Source organism: Salvelinus sp. IW2-2015, linkage group LG35 (assembly GCF_002910315.2).
Source record: "Salvelinus sp. IW2-2015 linkage group LG35, ASM291031v2, whole genome shotgun sequence".
Classification (NCBI taxonomy): domain Eukaryota; kingdom Metazoa; phylum Chordata; class Actinopteri; order Salmoniformes; family Salmonidae; genus Salvelinus; species Salvelinus sp. IW2-2015.
The window spans coordinates 6,366,701-6,385,665 of record NC_036874.1 but is presented as its reverse complement, the minus strand read 5'-3'; the positions used below and the strand labels follow the sequence as shown (position 1 = coordinate 6,385,665).

The following is an 18,965-nucleotide window of genomic DNA, read 5'->3' as shown; positions in this document are numbered from 1 at the left end:
AATTCATTTTGATTCTTCAATTACCAGAATGCACCTCAGTCAGGCTTACGTCATCTACATGCGCCACACAGCTAACGCTATTAAAATGCGGCAGTGGTGCTGAACAACGTTCGAAAATCTGCATACCCAATATAGGTTGGACATTAACTAGTAAAATGTAAGGAAAACCCTTTTAATGTAAACACAATTTAGATTTTACCTGACTACGACATGTGCGATTCACCAGAAAATCAAACGCTCCAGGCTCGTCTGCGAAGTTTGGAAGAGTTGACGGAGTTCACCGAGAACTGCCAGAGACAACTGAATGAGCTGTTCGAGACGCTGGGATGGAGACGGGACCTGGACAACGGCTCAGTTCAGGTAGGTCAGGAAGATAGTTAGCTATATTTATTCAACTGCTCAGATACGATGGGTGGTTCTCCTAGCCCTGAAAGCGCGGCGTTCTTTATAGGACTAGTTCACCCCATAATCAATGTTTTCATAACGTTACCTGAGCTAATATCCGAAAATCCACATTTAAAATGTGCACCATCTGTTGTGAATGTGTTGCTAGCTAGATATGAGGCCTACAAATAAATGGGGAAAACCATCGATGATGGGAGATTCATTAAGTCTCTGTATACATGACATGCATGCTACAACAAGCAGAAATGAGATTATAACTTGTAAATGACCTTCCACAGGAGCCGATGGAGGTGTGCCCCTATGACCCGAACCACAGAGTGCCAAGCAGGAGCATGGAGAGACACAAAGCCACCTGCCAACTCAGCCAGATGGGATACTCCCATGAGGAACAGGTTAAAGAGCTATACTGTATCACATATGCACACACATACTCTAATGAAATATCAACTGAGCCATCAACACCTTTTGGTGTTGCTTGTCATTAGGGTAAGGATTTTTCCTGACCATAGGGCCAGACCTAGAAAAACTGGACCCTATAACTAGAGCGGACCAAAGTGGTGAGGTCAAATGATCAGGAAAAACTCTCCACCCTAATTATGCAACAACCTTATCTGTTACTATGTTCTTAAAAGMTTTTATAAAAAGTKAACTCCTTTCCTTTCCCAAGGCTGAGATGTATGACACCTCTCTGTGTTATGAGAATGCCAGCATTACCAGCTTCACAATGGGTGAGTGTCACACTATTCCACTGCAAAGTGAATCTCAACTTAATGTAATAGTCAAAATTCCTTGGACTGACCCTGGGTTGGGGAAGTCCAATGCTTGTCTCATATCTTTCTTTGTGTTCTGCCTCACCTGTAGACAAACACACCCAGCAACAAGTGATTCTACAAGCAAGAGCAAGTGCACCGTCAATTAGGACAGAGGGACTGTACAGCCAAAGTAAGGTCATTACACCCTTACATTAGTGTTAGGTCACTGATAAAAACCCTAGGCTTGTATTCATGGCCATCAGCATTAGTTCGACTCTGTGGTATACATGCCCCACAAAATATTTATGCTTTTATTATTTTATTCTTTAATGGTCATTTCACCAAAGAACAACCAATGTTTATATTATTTTTTTACCAAGCTCGTAGGTCTTCAGTGCCTTGCCCATGTCTAAAAAGGTCTCCATTAACATGCATTAATTCATTATTAACACGGCTGGTGGCTGTTGGTGGCTGTTGTTTTTTATTTTATGATATAGTTTCTTTGAGTTTGTCAACARTACGTGTTCTGTGTTTTGTTTTCAGTGACAGGGGTGAGTAATTACAGGAGGTTCTTCCCTCGTTCAGGCTTACTGATTCCGTGCAGTATCCTTTAATGCCATATCCTTTCAAACATGCTGCCTCTGTTGGCGGCATTACACACGTACGAACGCACACATTTTCCCTGTACGTGTTGGGGAAAGGCCTTTACTCTTTTTTAACCCTTTAATACTGAAGGTGATCATCTTGATGAGTGATCATCTCAATGTGATTAATGTGTTCTTAAAAGATTTTGAATTAGTGACTTCTCATGACTCTATCTGTACTCTGTTGTAGCATGTGAGTGTATGTAAAGCCCTTTTCATTGTGCTGCAGGTGAATACTCCACAGATCCTTCAGAAGTTCCTCAGAACCACAAGCGAGCTATCTGTGACCTCACTGTGGCAGACCGACTGGCTCTTTTTGATCACGTGACAAGGGAGGCCAGCCAACAGAAGGATCAAGCTGTTGCAACCGACAACGAGGACCTCTATGTTGATTTGGTGGCCAAGCTCAAAAAGGGTAGGCCTATTAAACATTAACTATTGAGACCAGTAGTATGGTTTAAACCAATTTTCCTATGAATTGCTCCTCTAAATTAATTCCAGTGAGTCTGTTGTGTTTGTTTCTGTTCATCAGGTAACGATCAGAACGAGCACAAGTCTCACCTGGAGCTGATGGCTGAGATGAGGGACTACAAGAGACGGCGGCAGTCTTACAGAGCCAAGAACGTCCACAACACAAAGAAGTCCTACACTGAGGTGTGTGGGGGTGTGACTGTTTCAATAGAATGTTAATGGATGTACTTTACTTTGAGGTGTGTGTGTGTGTGTTATATCTGGCTATGTTTTTCATGAATCCTGCAGGTGATTCGGGAGGTAATTAATGTCCACTCTGTTGAACTGTCCAGTCAGTGGAAAGAGGAGGAGAGGAAGGAAGAGGTTAGAGAGTCCAAACATGCCCCTCATAGGTAATCCAACAATTGTTTTCTTACCTACATGACGGCTCATACAAAATCCAATTAGTACTGTAATACTTATCTGAGGAGCATGTAAAAAATWAAATAAAAACTGACTCCACTGAACCGTTTGTCTCAGGAGAAGGTCTGAGGACAGGCGGTCTGCCTCCACAGAGTCCCGCCAATCTCATGTCAGCTCCAGAGATGGACACGGCTCCCACCACAAATGCCACCGCAGCAAAGAYCCCAGCCCAGAGCAGAGCCAGGAGCGCAGCCGAGAGAAGGAGAGCAAGAAGAAGAGAAAGAGGTGAGTCAGAGTAGTGGATTGACTGAATATCATTGTCTCATGCATTCAAATCTGACCGTGTTTAATTGTATGAAGTYACCATCAAGGCTGGTTGCAGGCATTTAGTGGTTGATGAATGCTTTGGCTGTATATATGTTTGGTGAATTGAATGTGTGGACATTCACAGGGATTCCTGTTCGCCGGATGAGAGACCTCATGAACGAAAGAAGAAAAAGAAGAAAAAGAAGAAAAAGGAAGAGAAGTGATTTTCAAGTTTAGTACTTTGGCTTGGAAAGCCAGAGATTAGGTCAAGGAGCCAACCAAAGCTACGTTCCAATGTTCATAATAGCGTACCACTTACCACGCCTTCATACTAAGTGCCCAATTCATGGCTTCATACTAAATGGTATGCATGTGTTGATATTTTAGTTTGACTCACAGACAAATCTTTCTTTGATGTAATCTAATGATGATATTTTAAAGCAACAGTGCAGCTCTAAACATTTGTCTTAAACTGAGAGGTTATTAAATGCCTGTTGTATTAGATTACAGAATGTAAATAAACTGTTAGAACACGATTCTCGGAATTCTGTTGTACATTTACAATTACCCCTGTGTTTGATTCACTTCCAAAAAAAGTTAAATGTTTAAAGTTAAAACTACATTATGTTTGAACTTTGAATAGAGACTAAAAACTTCATATGTGTACTTTAATGATCATGGTCATAATCTATGTGTAAAAGCTTTTGTGTGTATGATGGCCCTTATTTAGAAGTATTCAGAGAACTAGAAAAATKACTTCTGTAAAGTCACAATTACTTGAGAATTCATGGTTTACTTCCTTTTTTTAGCAAGAACTCTGCATAAACAATTGTCAATGTCTTTCCATATTGCGACTAGAAATAGTCAGAAACATCTACACATTTCCATTAGATAAATATATTCATGTACTGGTAGTAATTTAGGTGTAAATGGCCCTKCCCAGGCCAACCCTATTGGTTGAGGCCCCTCAGAGCAGTTTGTGCATTTCTCAGTGTGTACTGTATGGAATGTTGGACAGGAGTGTCATAGCTGGCACACTTTTACCAGCAGGTCAAAAGGACACAGAAGGTCAATCCTGGAGTCAATGTGCATCTGCAGTCTTTTAATGATGGGATAAAAATACTTTTCAATATCGGTCACAACACTATTCAATTGGTACTGAGTTTGATCACCTGTTAAACCATTACTTTAAATTGGTATTCAATTCATTATCAGAATGTCAATTTATTTTTTTGACTGAATGACTAGAATTGACCTTAACCTTTACTGTACTACTTGAACATAGCTCCAAATGTCAACGTGTGAATGTTTTTAGTCATTGGGGTATTTGCGACCTGCAGAACTGTGTCAGTCTACTAAAATGCTCACAACAAAATGTACCCTGCACTAGTCTCCTCATCTCTATTTTAAACCCTCCCTCTCTCTGTATTTATTATATTCTCCTTACTCTCTCATCCCTCTTCTCTCTCTCCTGTCTTGGTCTCTGTCCCTGTGTGTATTTGGGGTTAGGGTTAGACTCAGGTATTTCTCACCCTGTCAAGGAGAAGAGGCTGCCTGAGAACCTTATGGAACCCTGAGAGAGGGAGAGCAAGGGAGAGAGCGAGAGGAAGGGGAACCAGTGCCGTGAGTGGGGAGTGAGAATGCTGTAAAGAGCACAGTTCAGGGAGGAAATAAACTGGGCTTTTCTGTCTTTATTTATTTTTTAACTGGACTATCCAATACGTTGAGTGAGGGTCTGGTCTCAGTGGATTATACAGAACCAAACAGACATAACCAGCACCATGGGAGCCCCCAGGGTGAAGGTAAGCAAGCAGAGCAGGCATCATGGTCTAAGAAGGTTTCTGAGATGTTGCTACGCCAGGTTCTGGATGTGAACGCTGTGTTTGGTCCAATTGTGTAGTGTGGTTCTTGGGCCTAGGTTCTCTGGTCCGCAGGTGGTGTACTTAGTGATGCTGGATTGAGGAACCTAATCTAACTATTGGTTGTGTAATGATACGGTAATGAGGGTTTATTTTTGGTACTGTGTGAGAGTGTATTTGACATGGACTGATTTAGCTGGTGTGTTGTGAGCATAAAGAAACCTAAATATACATAGGCATTTAAATTAAATACTATGTGACCTATTTTCAGGATGATTAGCCTAGTGGGTCACATGCAGCCCCTAACAGTGTTTGTGTTCCCTCTGAATTAAGGGTAGTTAGGAGGTAATTACTTTAGTTTGTACGTTTCTCAGAAATGTGCCGATTTGACTTTATTTACCCTACAGAGCACTCCACTGCACACAACAGCAAGTCAACCGACAAAGCTTAAAACTTTACAACTTTGAGAGGTKATTTTGTTGTTTGACAGTTTGGGTAAATGTATGTTTATTTGTTAACGGTAGATAAATATAAATTAACAATATCAAATTTGCATCATTCAAGARGTTCAGGATCTCAGTTTACACTCTGGATACAGATGGAAGCAGTTGCTTTTCTTATTTTTTGCAGCAATTCTTTGTGGATAGTGTATTACTATTCAATGAATAGTGATTATATTGGAGAATTAGCCTAAGTAAGGAAGCTTTTTCATGACTACTAACTGTTCAAATGGAAGGATTAAGGTTAGTGGAAGTGAGCAGTCTGTATYCCACACTGCACCTCAGTGTCCCAGGGGACCTGGAGGTCGGTGGTGATCACCGATTTACACCACCAGGCAGACGTATGGCGTCAACTCTACATTGCAAAGCATTCTGGGTACTTGCCCAGGTAATGAATGGAATACTCCAAATCAATTGGTTTATTTCAACAGACTAAATTATCTGTGTTATCATTGAGTACCATTTGTCATGTATACACTGACATGTATTTATTGCTTAGGTGCTCTTATTCATTGTCTTTTAATAATTKATTTRAGTCCATTATARACTACTGCACAAGTGTTTTATTGATGTCCTCTTTGGAGTTTTGAATAAAAAGMTGGAAATGGCATGGATGGAAAGTGGTGGACTCATGGTGGACAGACAGCTGCTTGACATCACAGCAAACAGAGAAAATGCCTTTTACCATCTCAGATGAGTAGGATGAAGAGAGCCTTTAGAGTACAGAGAAAGTGCCCTGGAATGTGAGAAGGGCCTGAGAACTGCTGTGGCTCACCCTGTGGTTTTACCCTAACAAAGAGCTTTTTGAGCCTGTATTTCTCATCTCTATCTTGTTCAAGGCACAGATGAGCTCTTGCCTRAATCTACAGAGCATAATACAAACCTATCACYTGGATGGCTGATCCCTGCAGAATCTCCTCCCACATGTCTCATGTCATGTGACATCCAATAGGCTGCTGTTAATCCAAGGATGTGACTTCAGTTTATTGGCCCATTTTCTCTCTGGAAAATAAAAGAAGCTACTCTATTTTTGGACATGATTTAGCCATATGGCTCAATACCAGAAATGTAGGCTTCGTGACATGTTCCAGTGTGTCTTTTAACAAATAGTGACCAAATATTCCGGCCAACTACCCAACCACAGACCATCTTTGGTCATCTCCCCTCGACTTTTCTAGTGATGGTCTGATAGGCCACCTTGCAGCCCAATTTTTATTTCAACAACCCCACAAATTGTTGCTTTCTGTGAATTCATTTCGAAGTAGGATACACACACTTGCTGCTTGTCATACAGTATATACAGTTTTATGAAAATAAAGTTAGCATTTTTCTTATTTAGCAGATTCATCATAGGCCTTTAGACTTTTAGCCTACTCCAACTGTAGCCTAGGCTTACTGCAAGCCTATATGATATATGACTATAGACCTATGATCTTACAGATGTCATATTATGATTGATATGAAATCTGATGTTTTTTAAAGAAATTAGTCAAAACGATATATATGTTGAATATTATCCATACATGTTACATAGCCTACAAGTGGGCAATTAATACATGTCTCGAATGCCTAGACAAGAAAACAGGGTCTTTAGTTCAAGAAAACAGGGTCTTTAGTTGAAGGAGTTATGTGCGTAAACAACACCAGAGGAAGATATAGCTGGCATTTTAAAAGGGCTATGATAATTGGGTATAAAACGTTCTTAGTGATCCATTAGMCTTCATTAGCTTAGACGTCTACAGTCACCTAATTTTTCGTCCTCAAAACATGTATTCATTTAAGGAGTTAAAAGTGTAACGAAATAAGAGCGCCCGCAGGCTATTCATTTTGAGCTGAGAGGTCTTCCATCTTCCGACAAAGGTAGGTCTTCCAACCATTAGCTTTTGTTTATCTTTATAGCGGCGGCGAAATAGGCTACTGCCTACATGGTCGTTTTAACCTTGCTTTGTTTTTCCCGCCTTTTCTACAGGTGTCCGTTATCTCGCSGCTGCTCATGCTCCTATTGTGCATCCCCCCCTCCCACGCGCAGGACGAGTACTCTGGTTACCACTCAGGTGAGCTGCCTGACGTGCACTGTTAGCACCATTAGCCTTCGCGACAATAGCTACTGCAAATTATCCACATTTCTAGAGGTAAGCAAAAACAGTAGGTTATATCTTGATTTTATTTCARTTGACCTAGATTGTGGTTAAAATGTATAGACTTATATTCTCATGTCACCACAATGAAACATTTTTGATAATTGTGTACAAACATTACATTGGTTTATCTATCTAATAACAGTCTAATTTGTTTTGTAAACAGACTATCATTTTACTGGGGAGGTTTCAGGCTTGTTCAATTATTGTTTCAGGCTTGTTCAATTRTTGTTTTGTTTCATATTAGGTGATGAACACACMTATGAGGGCTCCTTGGTCGACAACTATGAGCATTCAGGATACCCACAACCAGGTAATAACTACAACATAGCAAAGTCCCTTCCCTTAGTCAAAAGCCAGAGTTTGGTCCAAGCCTTCAGAACCCCTTTATGCCTCCTCCAAATGGCTTATATGGATCAACAAACCAAATCATTTTTCATGAATAATGTGAATTGCTGGTGGGAACAAAGTCTGTCCCCACTGCAACACAAAAATACTTAAATACATGTAATTTTGCCCTTGAAACATTTAATTGAAATACTGTAGAATTCCATTAATTCCTATGGAGGACTGCTCCTACTGGGCAGTGCCAATATGGCTGACCTGTGGCTTCAAAGCCTCTCAATGGCCAATACATAGCATCAGCAATCCAGGGTTTGTATACATCATTGGATGGAAATCGACAGAGGTGTGGTCAGATTATAAAGTATTTTAATACCCACCTGGATCCAAAATATACACTGGGTGTACAAAACATTAGGAACACCTTCCTAATATTGAGTGCCCTCAGAACAGCCTCAATTCTTCAGGTCATCGACAAGTGGTCGAAAGCATTCCAGAGGGATGCTGGCCCATGTTGACTCTAATGCTTCCCACAGTTGTGTCAAGTTGGCTGGATGTCCTTTGGATGGTGGACCATTCTTAATACACACGGGAAACTGTGGAGCGTGAAAAACCCAGCAGCGTTGTAGTTCTTGGCACAAACCAGTGCKCCTGGCACCTACTACCATACCCCGTTCAAAGACACAAAAATCKTTTGTCTTGCTCATTCACCCTCTGAATGGCACACATACACAATCCATGTCTSAATTGTCTCAAGGCTTAAAAATCCTTCTTTAACCTGTCTCCTCCCCTTTGTCCACACTGATTTAAGTGGATTTAACAAGTGACATCAATAAGGGATCATAGCTTTCACCTGGTCAGTCTGTCATGGAAAGAGCAGGTATTCTTAATGTTTTGTACACTCCGTGTAAGTACACTAGGTRTACAGTCAGACACTAACTACTACTACAGTACAAACTCTATGGTATGATGYTTCCTTTGACATGAACTAACCTGTAGAATGCAAACATTTCCCTCTCACTTGCCTCACTTAAACCCCTCCACCGCCCGACATTCCTCGCTGGCAGAGGAATACCCACCGGAGCACACTCACAGCTATGAGGAGCARCAACCCTCATCTGGATATGACCCCTATGCACCAGCMCCCACCAGCGTGAGCATGATCACAGAGGACTCCTACCCCTACACCACCACCACACAGGTGAGGCGAAGTCAAGGGGGAAAGTATGTTATGTGTAATGTTTAGTAATGGCATGTCATGTAACATTGTGTTCTGTCATGTAAGTTGATATCATGTTATAACTGCAGGTGCCATACGAGCAGGAGCCCTACGAAGAGTCGCTCCAGGCCCCTGATGGTGGGGAGGCTTCTCTGGGGGAGGAGGGGCCAACAGACTGTAACTGTGAGCCAGGAGARCCAGGGTTCGCTGGGTTTGCAGGGCCCAAGGTAGGACGAAGGCTCTAACCTAACGCTCAACGCCATGCAAATGGAATTTAGAACCTTATAAACAGCAAACATGCATGTACTTTGCTGATTAATACTGATTAAATGGCATTTATATAGCATTCACTGGGTCCATAAGTGATTTGCATTGTATGGGGGTAGCTCACCCCATCCACCACCATCCTGTGGTATCCTTCTGTTTTCTGGACTAAACAAAATATCAGTCTGTCTGTGTGTCTCTGTCTGTCTGTCTATCTGTCTGTCCAACTAGGGAGCCAGAGGACTGCAAGGTAAAGATGGCTTCCCTGGGGCTCAAGGACGGGAGGTGAGTGTTAATTGCTGTATAATCACTATATCAAATTCATAGTGCATGCCAAATTACACCCTCCATTGTGCTTAATCAATGAATCACTGGTCATATCCCTATTGGAGGAATGCTGTTGATATTGTTCCTGTGTGTTGTGTTCAGGGGTACAAAGGATTCAAAGGAGTTCTAGGAAGAGGAGGAGACACAGGGCCTGAGGTGAGGAAGTCAAAAAAGTGAAATAAAAGACCTCACACAAATACCCAAAGCAGCCTTAGACACTATCCATCTCCCTAAGCGAGGCTTGAACCCAGGTTTCCCAACCCCACGGCAAACACGCTTGCCACAACCTCAAAAGAGAAACAGTATCTCCCTGGGAGGAATGTTTGTAACTACAAAGTCTGGCATCAACATTACACTTGAACTTGACTCAACAGCTATATTGACTTTTGCCATCTCTACAGGGTGAATCCGGGCCTGATGGGGAGGACGGTGCCTCTGGTTTCTCTGGAGCCCAGGTAAGTAAGAGGCCTCTAGAGGATATCACAGATGTAATGTATCTCTCTTTCATTGTTTTGCTCTGATCTGTTTCTATGCTCTGGTCTAAATTCTGCAACATGGCACAAGCAATGTAACTTTTTCTATATTGATTATGGCCAGTAGATGGTGATCTCTTTATTATTCAGAACTGGAGAGTGGCACTGTTGTGTAGTTGAGGTGACTGGCTGAGCTTCAACAACTATGATCACCCTTTCTCATTCTCTCTCTTGGTCTATACTTTATTCCATTCTTTTGCACCTTGTCTCACATTCTTTCTCTCTCCTACAGGGCTTGCCTGGTCTTCCTGGCGATCCAGGTGAGAATGGGGTGCTAGGACTGAAGGTAAAGACCCTTCCTCAAAACCAGACCGGCATCCTACAAAATATGTATCACATCAAACAAAATCACCCTCTACCTAAAAAGCCATTATAACCCCATATCAAAAACAATGTGGCCCTTCACAAAATCTTATTYGAATGTTCACTAATAACAGCCMAAGCCACCATAATGTTYGACTAAAGTTTAAACCTACAAGAAACAGCATGACATCACATAAAACCCCTGTTATACCCCCGAGAACCAATATGAYATCACATGGAACCAGTATGACATCAAGGAATTCCAAAATGACATCACTGASTACCAGTGTGACATTACAGAGAACCAGTATTGCTGGTCAAGACAACTTGGAACTCAGAAACTCTTAAAAACTTGTTGTAGAAAGATGAGGTCTGAGTTTTCCACTTGGAAAATATCAGAATTGACCAACAGGAAGCGCTACGCAAAAAACATAGKTACATTTTAACTCAGAGTTTCTGAGATTCTGAGTTGTCTTGAAAGCATCATAAGACACCACAGATCGCTAGTATGACATAACAGAGAACCACTCTGACACCACACAATTCAGTTTGAATCCTCATAGATGCAGTATTGAGGTCAATCGAACCTGACCAAAACAATGGATTTGCCATGGAAACGAGTGGGAGAAAGGGCCGCGGGGGAAAGATCCTGAAACTTCTCATTGCCCGTAGCAAAAATATCCTACATTTAACCTATTGTTTATATGTGTATTTCACACTATGGTGAGGTAAAAATTGGCGTATAATGGTTTTATGGTTGTCAACCCCAACACATGTTTATGTCAATCAACTGTATTACAGTTAAAAACGACTTTGACTACCACCACCGATTTCAGTATGCTAGCTATGCTAGCCAGCTTATACGAACGGAAGTTAGCATTTAGCAGTCACTTCTAAACCTGAAAAAGGACAACGTGTAAATGTTATACAGAGAAAACAGACAAATATATCGAAATCGCATCTAAGTAACCACATTGACCCTGTTACGAATATCCACTTTGTTGGATCAGAGTTGATGAATGTGTGCCAATATGGTCATTTGGAATGGTTTGCATTTCATTGACTTCTTTACCGCATCCATCAGGTAAAACCTGCAAAAAGGTATGACATTATAGACCACCACTGTACCACAGAGATATCACAGAGTACCAGCATGACATCATAGAATACCACTATTCCATCACAAATATCAGCTAATTACACCAAAATAAATCTTCAATGACAATTTGAAACTGTCTCTATGCCTGAGTGTGTTCCTTATCCTCAACAGGGTGACATCGGTATGGAGGGGCCACGCGGCGGAGTCGGGGTAACGGGTGAGACTGTGAGTATTGACACAATGCAGCTGTTATGTTTTGTAGGTACCATATTTGGTTTGATATCAGAGATTTTTTTCAATTCATCTCAAATAAACAAATAAACAATCCATAGGTTATTATTGTGTAATTACCATTGTACCATGGGTTTTCTAAGGAAATCCACTACCTGGTCATTTCTGTAGTGTAAAATAAAGTGCTTCCTCAAATGAGTGTAAGAAAATTTGGTACAAAATCCCCAGCATGTTTCTGTCTGGCCCTACTCATGTGTTTAGTTCTTTGTCTTTTTCTAGGGTCCAGTTGGTGAGGCAGGGCCTGGTGGGCCTGATGGAACTGGAGGTATCAAGGTAAACATGGTGGCCACCACAACTCAACACTATCCAATCACAATTGTTGCCACCACTCAGAGTTGCTACCACAACTCAGCACACACTGTCTTCTCAACATGCTCAAATCAATTCTGCAYTCAGCTCCTTACACAGCTCTCATTAGAAGCAATACAAGACCGTATGATGTGAAAGCCTCAAACAGGCTATGTGATGTGATCATTTCCATTTAACATATAAACWACATACAAATTATTGTTATTTGTTCTGGCCATGTTGAGACATTTTTTCCCCCAACCTTTCTTCTCAGGGATCAACTGGAGCAGAAGGGAATCAGGGTCCTGAGGGAACAGAAGGGGAAAAGGTAGTGCCTTTCAACCTCACTTTGTGACCATGGTTAATTAAACCGTGGTTGAATAACAATTTTTTATTTTATTTTTATCTTATGACTTCAACTTCCATTTCCCCTGTCTAAAATGTCTTCCATCTCATCCTTTCTCTTCCACAGGGTCAGATTGGAGCACCTGGATTCTCAGGAGACCATGGGGAGATGGGCTATAATGTAAGATGGATGTCTGTCTATCCGTCACACCATTCATCTCTCTGGAATTGGGTGGCCAGTAATAAACTGGTCCTGAACATCTCTAAAACTAAGAGCATTGTATTTGATACAAATCATTCCTTAAGTGCTAGACCTTAGCTGAATCTGGTAATGAATGGTGTGGCTGTTGAACAAGTTGAGGAGACTAAATTACTTGTCGTTACCTTATATTGTAAACTGTCATGGTCAAAACATATAGATTCAATGGTTGCAAAGATGGGTAGAGGTCTAGCCGGAATAAAGAGATGCTCTGCTTTTTTGACACCACACTCCAGAAAGCAAGTTCTGCAGGCTCTAGTTTWGTCTAATCTTGATTATTGTCCAGTAGTGTAGTCCAGTGCTGCAAGGAAATACCTAGTTAAGCTGCAGCTGGCCMAGAACAGAGCGGCACGTCTTGCTCTTAATTGTAATCAGAGGGATGATATAAATACTATGCATGCCAGTCTCTCTTGGCTAAGAGTTGAGGAGAGACTGACTGCATCGCTTCTTCTTTTTATAAGAAACATTAATGTGTTGAAAATMCCAAATTGTTTGCATAGTCAACTTACACACAGCTCTCACACACACACACACACTTATCCCACCAGACATGCCACCAGGTCTTTTCATAATCCCCAAATCCAGAACAAATTCAAGAAAACGTACAGTATTATATAGAGCCCTTATTGCATGGAACTTCCTTCCATCTCATATTGCTCTAATAAACAGCAAACCTGGTTTCAAAAAACAGATAAAGCAACACCTCGTGGCACAATGCCTCTCCACTATTTGACCTAGATAGTTTATGTGTATGCATTGATATGTAGGCTACGTGTKCCTTTTTAAAAATGTATGTAGTTCTGTCCTTGTCTAATGATGTTCTGTATTATGTCATTCTGTATTATGTTTCATGTTTCATGTGGACCCCAGGAAGAGTAGCTGCTGCTTTGCAACAGCTAATGTGGATCCTAATAAAAATACCAAATACAAAAAATACCATTTGGACCTCTTGTTTGTCCTTCTCTACGAAGACTATGCTATTCCCTACATGGAGGGAGACCAATAATTTTACTAACATGCTTTTTCTTTCTGTGTTTTATAGGGGTATCCTGGAGAGCCAGGAGGCAGAGGAGAGACCGGTCACAAGGTATGTTTAGGGGGAGAGGAGTAGTGTTGTTTTCACAGAAAGTACTGTGGTTGCTTTCAAAAGTAATTGGCCCTTACTCTTCACAGAAACTAYTCTGGTTCCCCCAAAATGTCTGTGTGTTTATGGGTGTTTTCCCTAAACTGCATACTGTTATTTTCACTGAAGGTTTTGCTATTGTTGATTTCGTGAGTCATGTGGCTGTTAAACACTTTTGGCCATAACTATAGCACGTCCTCTGCGTGGGAGATTAGATTGATACTGTAGTAGCAATGTCTCCCTTGCTCTCTTCTCTTCCAATTTCTGTTTTCTTTATATCTCTTTCATTCCTCTCTCTCAGGGTGACCAAGGCCCAGGGGGCATGCCAGGCAGTGATGGGGAGCCTGGAGAGGATGTGAGTATCAGTATGATAACCACTAAATTAGTAATAAATAGGTAAGGAATCTGTCGATGGGATTTCTCCTAACAAACTACATTTACTGTTTATTTTCCAGGGTCCTCTTGGAGTTCCTGGGGTGATCGGCTTTCCTGGAGAGTTTGGACAAAAGGTAAAGTGAAGGAGAATTGCATGCTGGGTATCAGGATGACATCATCACAATGGCTGAGATATATAATCCAAACATGTCTAGTTGACCTGTTCTGCTGTTATGACATGGATGTAATTTGTTATATTGTACAGTACATTTATTCAAATCAAATGTTATTTGGCACATGCGCCGAATACAACAGGTAGACCTTACCGTGAAATGCTTACTTACAAGCCCTTAACGAACAATGCAGTTTTAAGAAAATAAGAGTTAAGTAAATATTTACTAAATAAACTAAAAGTGGACATGTACTTTTAATACTTTTAATATGAATACTTTGTGAATAATGKCCGGTCTTCCCTCTTAGGGTGCGAGAGGGGATCGTGGTGTGAGGGGACCTCTTGGGAGAGTAGGAGCTGGGGTAAGACAGGCTTTATAAACTGGGTGGTTCGAGCTCTGAATGCTGATTGTTTGACAGCCGTGGTATATGAGACCGTATACCATGGGTATGACAAAACATTTATTTTTACTTCTCTAATTACGTTGGAAACCAGTTTATAATAGCAATAAGGCACCTCGGGGTTTGTGGTATATTGCCAATATATCACGGCTAAGGGCTGTGTCCAGGCACTCCGTGTTGCGTTGTGCTTATGAACAGTCCTTGGCGTGGTATATTGGCCATATACCACACCTCCTCGGGCCTTACTATTTAATTATAACCACTACATGAGGTGCTCTAATCTCAATCACATGTGCACAGTAGACTACAGATCACAGTACATAAACTGTCACTTCCACATTCCTCAGTAAATTCCCCTCAGTGTTGTTGTTAATTAGATTTAAATTCCATGTTGCTTGAGGGTTTTGTGTGGGTGGACAAATAGCTATGTGATATTGTTGACAGTCAAAACAGGAAGGTAACAGATATGTTAGTAAAGTCCCTGAAAACAGGAGATCTGTTGGTAAAGTCCCTGAAAAGGTTTCAGTGTCAGGTAAAAACACAGATGGTCATTCTGTTTTTAGTTAAAAAACCCAGCTTAACTGTCAGAGATGTTATGACAATAGTACCGTGTATCTTGTTATAAGTTTAGACAATTAAGAATGATCTGTCATTGGAAATTCAACAAAATTCCTATTTTTGAACAAAGGTTCTCATTCTAAAGTGTGTGTGTACAGTATTTGCAGCAGTTTACCTATATATATTTCATATTATAGGGGCCTCAAGGAGAGAGAGGAGATGCAGGAGTTCCAGGGAAACCAGGACCTAAAGGCCTGCAGGCTCAGCCTGTGTGTATATGTCATTACTCAAACATTTTCATTACCACTACAATTATCATCACTTTGATGATTATGTAATTGTTGATTTCATGCTTTGTTTCTAGGGAGCCAAAGGGGAGACAGGTCCTGATGGTGAGAAGGTAACCTTTTATTTACGTTCCCCCCAAAATTTTTTTTCAGGGACTTTGCGCTTTAAAAATTACCAGTCTCTCCACAGTTTCTCACAGTTAATCAAAACACACACACACAACCACACACACAACACACACACACACACACACACACACACACACACCACACACACACACACACACACACACACACACACACACACACACACACACACCAGTAAGTGAAAGTGGATGTGTATTGGTCATCTACTGTTTATGTTTGGGTCTTTCCTTTGTGACTGATAAGCTGTAATAAGCAGTCCTATCATTGCCATGGCATCTTACTGACTCATCTCATGTGCTGATTGTTCCTTCCTCAGGGTGGGGTTGGAAGAACTGGAGTGAAGGGAGGGAAAGGAGACAAGGTAATCATGTGACAATGCCGAGGCGACGTCACTCATGTGTCTACTTCCTGTTTCCATTGATGTAGTGGGACTGATTTTGATCTTACTAAAAATGTTTCTGTTCCTCTTTCCAAACAGGGAAGTTTTGGAGCACATGGTGACAAAGGACAGGTTTGTATACTTCATTCTGTGAATGTATGAGTTTTTTTCACCCTAACTCATTCTATGTCACATAAAAACCACAATACTGACACAATAGGTTGTTCCTAGATGACAGCAGACACAACAGCACATACTGTACAGTGTTGAGTTCCTGTTACATTATAAAATCCTAGTATAACTGTTTTAATTAGGTAGAAGTATTGAGAAGTAAATTATTTGATTAGGTAGAAGTATTGAGAATTAATTGATTTGATTAGGTAGAAGTATTGAGAATTGAATGATTTAATTAGGTAGAGGTATTGAGAGTTAAATGATTTGATTCGGTAGAAGTATTGAGAATTAAATGATTTTATTAGGTAGAAGTATTGAGATAATTGAGTTTAAATCGTGGCTTTCTGCACTCAGTGACTGAACAGTGTCCCCCCTCTCTCTGTCTCCCTCCTTCCCCTCATCCCTGAATGGCAGCAAGGGGAGAGAGGTACCATCGGCCCTGATGGCATTGTTGGACGAAATGGACCCCCCGGCATCCCAGGCTCCAGAGGAGAGCCAGGTCCAGGCGGTGACCTGGGCGTCAAAGGTGGCTCTGGACCTAAAGGAGTGCCAGGTGCCCCTGTGCGTATCAGGAGCTAACTCCAGTCTGCCTGGAGGAAGGGTCTCCCCCTTATTTTACATTGACCCATATCTAGCAATAACTTTTACTGAATGATTGATTGATCGATTGTTTAGTTGCTTGGTTGATTGATTGCCTGCTTTTTGACCTCAGGGCCCTGGGCTGACAGATGAGCAGGTATTGCAGCTGTGTAAAGGAGTGGTGACAGCCCAGATCTCCCAGTATGCAGCTTCCATCCGGGCCAAGTGTTCCCAAGGCTGCCCCATCAACAACCGCACACTCATTGGGCCGCCCGGAACCAGGGGACCAACTGGAGACTCAGGCAAACCCGTGAGTCACACAGCCCCCAAACCAACCCCTATCTACTAAGGAAAGCCTTTATTCCAAATGATAATAAGTTCTGTTGACCTCTCTCTCTCTCAGGGTAAAGCGGGCAAAGCTGGAGTCAAAGGAGGCAGGGGCATCCAAGGGGACACRGGAGTGGATGGTCAGAAGGGGGCAGAGGGGGAAAGAGGTATGTACTCCAATTGTCTTAGTTCAACCAAACTTGATAACTGGTAAACAAAACTCCTGATCACAAAGGCTCATTTCAAGTGAAAATTAGTGGAGCACATTTGTAGTGTTAGCTTCAGAGTTCACTCACAGGCTCTCTGTTTTACTCCACAGGTACAAAAGGTCTGAAAGGAAAGGGGGGTGAGCCTGGTAAAGGTCTGCCAGGACACGATGGGCATCAAGGCCTCAGAGGTAGGACACTGTTTCCACTGGTGTGAAACTCTCAGGTCTACCTCAAAATTGCTTGTCTTAGAATTGTTGGAAAGTATCTGTAACTCACTTCCAGATTCACTTCAAAAGGGATTGTGTGGTTCTTATTCAACATTTATGTTAGCAGGAAGTCTTCTTTTTCAAGAGAACTGTTAAGACGCGACCTCCAATTGTTTTATTTTTTTCACAGGGCTGCCAGGCCACCCAGCCGAGCCAAAAACCGGTATGGCAGGTCCTAGAGGGCCCCGTGGTTTCACAGGCGCTTTAGGCCAGCCTGGCATGGCGGGAAACGCAGGAGTGCCCGGCTTCTGTGAGGCACGGGACTGCAGCATTCACGCGCCTGTGATGCGCAAGGAGCAGGGCCTAGTGAAGGGACCCCGCGATCTAAGCCCCAAGATCTAACCCCAACAAGGAGCTTCAGGAAGGGGTGAAGGAATGGTCCACGATGAGGGGTCATGTTGGACGGTCGCTCCATGGCAACGTTGGGGTTAATTCCATTCACATCTCAGCCATACCAGGAATTGAAGTTGACATTGAGTTTTGAACTGGGAAATGACCAATGTGTACAGCGTTGATCTTTTTGAATTTCATAGCTAATTCAATTCCTGTAATGACTGGTATTGAAATGGAATTCATCCGAGCATTTTTCAATGAGGCTCACCAGTGTTGAAAGGGTTTGGTGGGACACGCTGGACTCTGCACAGGGAGATGAAGGCTYCCAATGAACTCTAATGTTTAGGCATAATTGATCACTTTTTTTTCTAGGCCAAAACAATCCTTRTGAATTTTTTATGCTAAAACTAAAAATTAAATTGTCTTCCTCCAAGCAAACCATAAGTAAAGGGGCTTGAGAAACTGGCTAAAAGAAATTGGCAGAAAATTAAACTTGCAGGTGTCTCTGGCTACCAGTCAGGTTTTGTTTTTGATATGATCAACAATGCTGCGCATACATTGAAAATAAAAAGTTATGTAAATAATTTTGTAAAGTATCGCAAGTACATGTACTGTGTGTTCTGAAATATCACTGTTTTAGATAAATTCTGTCTTACTTTTCTTAAGATGAGTCCTCACTTTTTTTGTCGCCACAGTTTGAGTGTCTTTCTGAGAATGTGGTCTCTTTCAGTCATCTCATGTTATTCGGGTTAATCGAAAGAACTCCGTTTTTTTTACCATTTACAGATGTTCACAGACAAGATAACATTGATCAATATAAAATAAAATAAAAACGTACTATTTGATATTATTTCATATTAAAAATAATACATTGACATTTGTTATACA

The 18,965-nt window shown here is 41.5% G+C and overlaps 2 protein-coding genes across 2 annotated transcripts; both read left to right on the top strand.

Annotated features, from left to right (window-relative positions):
- The first annotated feature begins 35 nt into the window (after positions 1–35).
- Positions 36–3,516, top strand: snrnp48 (small nuclear ribonucleoprotein 48 (U11/U12)). The gene is made up of 9 exons (XM_023980650.2): positions 36–360; positions 684–797; positions 1,073–1,133; positions 1,267–1,347; positions 2,031–2,216; positions 2,334–2,455; positions 2,561–2,664; positions 2,792–2,959; positions 3,126–3,516. The coding sequence occupies exons 1-9, from the start codon at positions 211–213 to the stop codon at positions 3,202–3,204; spliced, it is 1,065 nt and encodes a 354-aa protein (XP_023836418.1). The 5' UTR covers positions 36–210; the 3' UTR covers positions 3,205–3,516.
- Positions 3,517–4,455: 939 nt separating this feature from the next.
- LOC111959009 (collagen alpha-2(IX) chain) lies at positions 4,456–18,742 on the top strand. Its single transcript, XM_023980405.2, has 26 exons — positions 4,456–4,782; positions 7,309–7,393; positions 7,725–7,790; positions 8,887–9,020; positions 9,128–9,265; positions 9,534–9,587; positions 9,732–9,785; positions 10,031–10,084; positions 10,395–10,448; positions 11,736–11,789; positions 12,075–12,128; positions 12,418–12,471; positions 12,616–12,669; positions 13,790–13,834; positions 14,172–14,225; positions 14,326–14,379; positions 14,726–14,779; positions 15,574–15,645; positions 15,741–15,776; positions 16,127–16,171; positions 16,289–16,321; positions 16,778–16,924; positions 17,076–17,252; positions 17,346–17,436; positions 17,589–17,666; positions 17,875–18,742. The coding sequence occupies exons 1-26, from the start codon at positions 4,762–4,764 to the stop codon at positions 18,084–18,086; spliced, it is 1,974 nt and encodes a 657-aa protein (XP_023836173.1). The 5' UTR covers positions 4,456–4,761; the 3' UTR covers positions 18,087–18,742.
- The last annotated feature ends 223 nt before the right edge of the window (positions 18,743–18,965 follow it).